The 8,963-nt window shown below is 34.9% G+C and overlaps 1 protein-coding gene across 3 annotated transcripts in view; it reads right to left on the bottom strand.

Annotated features, from left to right (window-relative positions):
• Nucleotides 1–429: 429 nt before the first annotated feature.
• Nucleotides 430–8,963, bottom strand: part of FECH (ferrochelatase) — an 80,908-nt gene continuing 72,374 nt past the window's right edge. Inside the window, exon 12 of one of the 3 annotated variants that reach the window (XM_089690064.1) lies at nucleotides 430–1,144. In XM_089690064.1, coding sequence (XP_089546190.1) covers nucleotides 1,090–1,144 — 55 coding nt within the window. In that variant the 3' untranslated portion in view covers nucleotides 430–1,089. Of the gene's footprint in view, nucleotides 1,145–7,044; nucleotides 7,678–8,963 lie in introns of those variants that run through there. The other 2 variants (XM_089690066.1, XM_089690065.1) reach the window with 2 other exon arrangements.

Raw genomic sequence — 8,963 nt, 5'->3', positions numbered from 1 at the left:
AGATTTATATAGACTACAAAAGTGTTCTTCTTCTGACACATATTGTTTTGTATAACAAAATCAACAATGACCGCAAATAAAATATAAATACAATAAAACAATGCAATCAATAGATAAGTAAAAATAATAAGAATGATAATAATACTAACAATATTAATAAATATTGCTATCATAACTATTGTTACTATTATTATTATTGTTATTTGTAATGTTGTTGTAATTATTATTATTATTATTATTATTATTACTTATTATTGTTATTTGTAATGTTGTTGTAATTATTATTGTTATTATTATTACTTATTGTTGTTGTTATCATTGTTATTATTATTAGTAGTAGTAGTTGTAGTATTAGTAGTAGTAATAGTAGTTGTACTATTAGTAGCAGTAGTAATTAATCGTAAATATTAACATATCTCAAATGCAATCTTGAAAAACATTTTTTAGATGATTTATTAAACAGCACAATTCTTATCACTTCCCTTAGGAAAGCATTAAACTGCTTCTTCCAAGGCAAATTTGGATTTCTAAGTGGAAACATTAAAAAAATGTGGCTTTTGAAATTATTTATTTATTTTTGCATGGGGCGGAGGGGGGTCACAGCGCTTTGCGTGCCTTTAATAGCGGTGGCTATTTATAATGGGCCTAGAAAGATTTATTTTCTGATGATCAGCTTCCAGATGAGCCGTAGTGTTTTGCTCTTCTTGCTGCAGTAAAACATTTTCTGTACCACCAGGGAGTGTAAATGTCTCTTCAGCTGCATCAGTAGAAGACCTTTAAGAACCTTTGTGGAGGTTTTATTTTCATTTTAGAATATTCCAAGTAATGTACTTTGAGTCAGCAAACAACAAAGCTATATACAGAATTACAGACAGGGGATGCTCAATCTTGTGGATAGATAGATAGATAGATAGATAGATAGATAGATAGATAGATAGATAGATAGAGAAAAACATACAGATGAATTTGTACAGCTCTTAAAAACCACTTAAAGTGAATCATCATACATTTATCTAAGTTAAACACCCTCTTGAACTGCCATCTTCTAATTTCCTAGGCACTTACAGGGCAAGGAACACTTGCCAAAAATTAGCCCACTTGATTGTCAAGGACCCTCGGAGATACTCTATTAATCTTTATTGCTCTAAAAGGGGAAATAAATAATGCTTACTTTGAAAATTAAAAACATATTCCTATCAGTTTGTATTAAAAATTGACATAGATGAAAACACATGGCACTGTGAATATGACAAAAACATTAAAATGATATGCTGCAAATCTCTGGCTTTAATATAAAATAAGATGTACTGGACAGGTGGGTCAATAATTAGAAAAAAAAGTGACAAACTGCTGTTCATGGTGTTTGATGGACCCTAGTGGGTGGAGCCAGCTGTCAATGGGCTGACTGCAACTGCTAACTGTCAAAGCTTTTTACGTTGATGATAATGTTGGTTCCCCAATGTTAAAAATCTGCAGAGATTGGCTCTCAATGCTTGACAAAGTCTATTTGCTATGACTGAGTACAGCCAGTAAAGGAAGAAACAGATGGTCTATGGCTTGGGGGGGGGGGGGGGGGATTCAATACAAGACTAACTCCACAAAGTAACATACATGTCACAAAATTTTAGAAAAACTAAAAAACCAACTAAAAAAAAAAACATATTTAAAGAAAAAATCTGCAAATATTAAACCTGTTTCAAAGGCTCAGCTGGCTGTGAAAGAATAAAACTTGGTTTGAAGTTAACGAAAGTTTATGTTGCTATAACGATGTTCACTTTATTACATCTGAACTCTAGGCGATTGGATAAACAAACCACTAGGATATTTATTTGTGAATGGGCCTATCGGTCCAATTTGTAATTCTGTTTGGCCAGTCTTTTGATTCTGCCACCCATGTTAGACTGCACTGCCAAGTCTGCACTCAATGAGGCCTTGTGTAGACAAGTACTAGGACCTGCCCTTTCTTCTAATTGGACAATGAAAGAGCAGCAGCACTCTAGATTCATACCATAAGAGAGTTTCTATTGGTAGGTGCAATTCAGTGGCTCAGAGCACTGCTCCTCCCTTCTCCAAGTCTAAGACCTCACACGGGCACAAAACTGGCCACTTTTAGAAGCATTTTTTTTGTTAAAGCAGTGTTTTTTGTGGAGGTATAAAGAAAAAATGCCCCAAATCTGCATGCAGAGACAAGCATACTGGCATAATTTATGCATATACAGACATAAACGCATGCATAATGTCATACTAGTGACTAGAACAAATTAATATTCTACCCACTAGAATGATATTAAAGGCACACATTGACATAAAAAAAATACACATCAGGCCAAGCATTTTTTCACAGTTACTAAGTGGTTAGCACTTCTGCCTAGCAGCACTAGAGCTGTTGGTTCGAATCCCAACCACGGCACTACCTGCCTGAAGTTTGCATGTTCTCCCTGTGCCTGCGTGGATTTCCTCCGATACTCTGGTTTCCCCCCACACTCCAAAGGTAGGTTATTGGCTCCTGTCTAAATTGGCCTTAGTATGTGTATATATGAATGTGAATTAGGGACCTTAGATTGTGAGATCCTTCAGGGCGGGGACTGATGTGAACGTACAATATATATGTAAAATGCTGCGTAAATTGACAGCGCTATATAAATACCTGTCATAAATATATACATTTTTTACACTGGATTTTTTTGACAGTGTAAATGGGATTATTTTAATTCACCGTGCATTTGTAGCCTAAGGCTTATATCAAAACAGATTTAAAGATATTAATTATTTTAATGATTATGAAAGCCAAAATTGGATTAGGTTGAGGCTTTAAATGAAAAATAAAATTTGGCTTTATATGAAGCTTATTTTATCTGTTATATCAGTTTGCTCAAAACATTTACTTGCTGCATAAAGTTGACTTTTCTGTTCAGACCAGAATGCAGTGGGATATACAAATGTGCTTAGAGACTCAGATCTTGCATTTCCAGCAAAACGCGGACTTGCAGTGTTAGAACAGGTTAGCTGTGTGCACATATAAAAAAAAATATAATTTAAATGATCAAAAAAAGCAAAAACATATAATTTTAATGATAAATCCTCATGCACAGAGGGCAATTTTGCAGCCACTTTCGGGGGCACCAGGCTTTTTTTTTGACTGCTTGTAAATACCCCTCCATGCACACATAGACTTTTAAAAGCTTACAGTGGCAAGGGTGTTTACATGTAGGAGAAAAAACCCAGGGTCAGTGGAGTGCAACCAAGAGCAGCAGCGTTTTGGCAGAAAAAATGCTGGATGCATGTAATCGCACCTAAACACGTGTTAACGCTAGGTGTGTTTAGTGCTTGAGCGTTAATTCATTTCAATGGCCAGAATAAATGACTATTCTGACCAAATAAATGTATCCACCTTTAGATCAAATAAATATATCCATCTTTAGACGATTCCTGAAAACCTTTCTCTGTAACCTCCCTGGTGGTATTCCCGAGTTTCAGTACCACAAGCGGTAACCCCGAGCTACACTCGGGCTTAGCATGCGGCGCTGTTCCGGGATCTGTTCATCTCTTACCTTGTCCTTTGCTCCCGCCATGTCCCTCCTGCAGTGTCCCCTGTAATGTCCTCCGGCGGATGCCGGCATCTGTCTTCTGGGTTCCATCCCCTGCGACATCGGGACGTATGGGGGACGGAACGGCGGGAAATTTGAAGATGACAAAAAGTGACATTCACTAAATACACTAAAATCACATAGTATAACATTCCTGTATCAAACCATTTCACATACATTTTGTCCCGAGTGCTTTGCCCCGTGCCCTGCCTGCATTTTTACCATTCTTTCTGCCTGGAAAATGAGAAACGTCTATGGCGTCCAAAAAGCGTCCCTTTAGGTCAAAATCGGTTTTAGACCGGCTAGAGAACAGCGATAGTAAATCAGAACCACTTGCAGAATTGAGTGATAATGATTCGTGGGGGAAATTCATCATCAGACACTGAAAATTATTCTGCGACTTTGCTCAGTGATGTGCAAACTTGGCGCTATATTTCAAATTTCAGTGTTTTTGGTTTCATTATATTATTGAATTAAATGTATTATTATTATAATATTATTATTTTTTATGATTATTTATTAAATTATAATTTATGATTTTGTATTTCAAATTTTAACATACCCGGGATGTTTACTAGACTCTTGTTCGGACAGATTTCAGTGAGTTATTCCTAAGAACTACAGGCCTACAATAAAAAAAATACATATTTCCATGCAAAAAAATGTACCGCTTTGAGCACAGAAATATGGACATAATCAGACAGCTTGGGAGGTTAAAGAAGTCTATCTTGCTTCTAACTAGTAAACCGCCATTTATTTCCTCCATCAGCTCATCCCCCCACAGCTATTACCTTTTGTATCACTCAACCCTTCCTCCTAGATTGTAAGCTCTAACGAGCCAGGCCCCCTGTTTCCTCTTGTACCAAATGGTATTGTAACTGTAATGTCTACCTTCATTTTGTAAAGCGCTGCGCACACTGTTGGCACTATATAAATCCTGTATAATAATAATAAATGAATAAACGCCCAAGCGATTGATGTCTGTAAACACAGACACTTTAGACACTTTTACAAGGCGTTTTTTTCTGCCAAAATGCTGCTGCCAAGAGGAGGAGCATTTTTATCACGTCCTGAGTGCATGAGGCCTAAAAATAAAAGCAAAATGTAAATACAGATTTGTGATATATATTGCCCAGCACTAGACGTAATTCTGTAAAGAAATGCTTTATACTGAACACCTTGAAAAAAATTGTGCAAGAAATGTGAGTTCTTTTATGATTGTTTTAAAGCCTTTAAATCACGATGTAAAAATTAACATATCTTCTGATATGAGTATTTTAATTTAAAAAAGGTATCAAGCTGTGGAAAACTTGAGGATGATTGTACAACGGTTTTGGTAGATTTTGACCCAGTCAACATAACGTGTTCTCTAAGGATGATGACATTTTGAAGCTTCTCCAAGCCACTTCTTCACTTCTAATACAGGCGTACCTCGGTTTACGAATTTAATGCGTTCTGCGTGACTTTTCGTATTGCGAAAAATTCATAAACTGAAATGCAGTTTCCAATAGGAATGCATTGAAAACCAATTAATCCCTTCCGGAGGTCAGAAAAAAGTAAAAAAAAGTCTTATCTGTTAAAAACATTTTATAAAGTGCACTTTAAAGGCATAGTACTGTACAGGGACATGATTAAAAAAAATTTTTTAAATGCATTGAAAACCAATTAATCCTGTATTATAATTTGTAAACTGAGGCTTTATTTTCAATGGATTTTCATTCGTAAACCGAAAATTACGTGAACCGAGGCGTTCGTAAACCGAGGTACGCCTGTACATTAGAAGTGAAGAAGTGGCTTGGATGAGATATGAAATGTCTTCAACATTACAGAACAAGTCCAATTGAATGTGACTTCCCACTACTAGATATTAGTGTGTGTAATATTCTCCCCAGTGTCTTCAAAATAAAACTCTTTCAGCTTACAAATAGGGGCACTTCAGCAATTTGCAACCTCTTGCACCAAAGTACAGGTGAGAGCTGTGTATACTGTGACCTCTAAGCTGAAACCACCTCATCTGGGAGACCACTTATTGGAAGGGAATAGTGAGTTGATTCCATAGATACACACATAGTTGAACAGCAATCTATGACATTGCCTCTCCTTAAAAACAAGTCTTGGTAAAGCTGATTTCTGATAAAGCTTTGGACCACATTGCCTTTGACTCTTTTTGGAGGTTAAGGGCTTTAAACCACTGAACCTTTTCATAGTCCAACCACGGCACCACCTGCCTGGAGTTTGCATGTTCTCCCTTCCAATACATGGTCTCCCAGATGAGGTGGTTTCAGCTTAGAGGTCACAGTATAAACAGCTCTCACCTGTACTTTGGTGCAAGAGGTTGCAAATTGCTGAAGTGCCCCTATTTGTAAGCTGAAAGAGTTTTATTTTGAAGACACTGGGGAGAATATTACACACACTAATATCTAGTAGTGGGAAGTCACATTCAACTGTTTCATCCAGCTACTCTGGTTTCCTCCCACACTTCAAAGACAGGCTAATAGGTTAATTGGCTCCTGTCTAAATTGTCCCTAGTATGTGTATGTATGAATGTGAGTTAGGGACCTTAGATTGTACGCTCCTTCAGGGCAGGGACTGTTGTGAACGTACAATATATGTGTAAAACGCTGCGTAAATTGAAGGCGATATACTGTATAAGTACCTGAAATAAACAAATAGTCAATCTACTAGAATTTTGATAATGTTGGGCTGAGCCATTCGCTGGTTTGTCAATTCTACGTACTTCACAGGTCAAATCTCCTTGCCCAACTCCTTGTTCTGTTGCTATGATTTGGGCAGGATGAGACATGGGCTGTCTATGGGAGGCGGAATTCCAGAGAAGATAAACAGTTGGGTGAAAAGCTATTAGTTTAGAATTGTCAGCTCCTAGCACTTCCATGTCAATAAATCAATATGACATTGGAATTAATTTACTAAAGAAATAGAGACTGTTAACTAAAAAAAGTAAATGTTCACTGAGCTTAGTAAATAGGATGAGGCTGTGTTCACTTCAATGAACCAATCATGTGCTAGGAAAAAATGATTTTTTTTTTTTAGTTCTCTCACACATCATAGGATATTCAAAGTGAACACAGGTTTGCCTTTTTTTGCTATCATTAACTTTCCTTTATTCCCTTAGCAAATCGATCCAATGGCGCCTGTTACATACACGTACATTCTTTCAGGCCAGTGTCAAAAGGTAACATGGCAGGCAGGACTAAAAAGCTGAATGGCTCAATACACATGAACACTAAGCAAAGCATTGCCTTGGCTGCTCCCTGCATCTTAATATATTAAACATAGGCACTAATGCAGCAGTCCAGTCTTTTTGTTGTCTTACTAAAGCGGGAGAGCTCACCACCAACAGGACATTCAAACATGTCTACCATGTGCATCAGCTTTTTATTTTAATATCAAAATCTTGAGATCTTTCTGCAATCAGGTAATTTCTAACACACATCTAAAAATTACCATGGACTTCTTTATTTTTACAAAATTGAAAAACTGAAGCTAGCTAGCTTTACAGTAACAACTAAAATATGATTTACTTTTTTTGTAATGGTGTTTCCTTTATTTAACATCTGTAATATTTATAGGTCTATAACCAACACCATCCTTGCTTGTCATTTTGCTCCAATTTTAATGCATTGTAATGTTCTGTTTTTTTGACATTTAATGCAGCCTACTGTTTATTTTTTAATGAGGATGTTTCAGGAATGCAGGGAATAATCAGTTTATTTTCTAATGTAAAACGCAGCATTTGGGCAGAAGCGTGGTCTGAGAGATCGAAGAATAAATATATCATTAGAAATAAAGATTTTAGGACTACAAGTATTCAGCAATCAAGGAGATGCTTTGCAAGGTACAGAAATCACAAACATTTTAGCAATTGCTTATATTCTATTATTGTATGGCTATATTGAGAAGCTGTTGGCGCTATATAAATCCTGTATAATAATAATAAATGAATAAACGCCCAAGCGATTGATGTCTGTAAATACAGACACTTTAGACACTTTTACAAGGCGTTTTTTTTCTGCCAAAACGCTGCTGCCAAGAGGAGGAGCATGTTTAACACGTCCTGAGTGCATGAGGCCTAAAAATAAAAGCAAAATGTAAATATGGATTTGTGATATATATATTAAATTACAATTTTGCATAGAAATTAATACTAAAAACTAAAATAGTCAATAAATGATGTGATATGTCCATTTACAGGCTTCAAAAATGTTTTGAAATGTTTTAATACAAATAATCGTAATAATAATAATAACAATAATAATTATGTATTATAATATTTAAACATTAATTATATTATTATATAAAGTATTATAAAATAATAATAAAAAACAAATTCACTCACACACGTATATATATATATATATATATACACATACACACACACACACACTCAATTTCTAAAACTATATATTATTTTATAAAACAATAATTATATTCATATTTGAATATGAAAAATATTATTAAGATGGTGATGATGCAGATGATAAACATTATTATTATGATGATGATGAATTTTATTATTACTATTTTACTAGCATTACCCTTCTTTATTATTATTATTATTATTATTATTATTATTAATAATAATAATAATAATAATAATAATGTTGTTATTATTATTTGTATATACTGATTATTATTATCTTAACATATAGCCTAACTGTATTTTTTCAGAGGTTCATAAACAACATCTTAGATGATGTATGATAAAATGGATAAATTGATTACATTAATTTGTGAGTCTATGTAATTTTATTTGCTGTGCAAGTAATTTGCTAGTTAATACCGTCATGTTTGAACGATACTATAAAACACATTTTTGTGCTAATACATGTTTACCTTGGTGTTATACAAATAAAAAGCAAAGACCTAACTTATATTTTTCAATCTCTAATACTATTTTGTTTCTTTTTTTTTGTATATGCTCTGCTAACAAACATCTTTTAAAGGGTAAAATATAATTTAAACTAATCTCTGATCAAATTTATTTTTCTTTCATCCTGTAATCCATACACTGCATGCATAAACTATTCCTGAGCTTTATTTGATTAGAATAATGCAGTTAATGCTGCAGCACAACAATGCCGTGCCATGATTCTGAATTTGATGTTTTTATCTCTTTGGTAAACATAAGCTATTCCTTATATTCTGATGGCCATGAAGGTTAAAAGGTTATTACAGGCAGCAGGCAAAATGTGTTTGCTGTGACCCCTGACCCACGGAGGTCAAAGGGCCACCAGGCACAAATAGAGAATCCATGCAGCAATCATTGAGAGTGATAGATGCCCAATTTAGCTGTTTTACCCCAAACAAGTACAACTGGCGCTGCTACAAACTTATTGTAAAAGGTCATTCAGTAAA

This window comes from Staurois parvus, unplaced genomic scaffold (genome assembly GCF_062004578.1).
Source record: "Staurois parvus isolate SC_StPar_1 unplaced genomic scaffold, SC_StPar_1.0 ptg000513l, whole genome shotgun sequence".
Classification (NCBI taxonomy): domain Eukaryota; kingdom Metazoa; phylum Chordata; class Amphibia; order Anura; family Ranidae; genus Staurois; species Staurois parvus.
The sequence above is the reverse complement of the archived record's forward strand: the minus strand, read 5'-3'. Positions and strand labels throughout refer to the sequence as shown.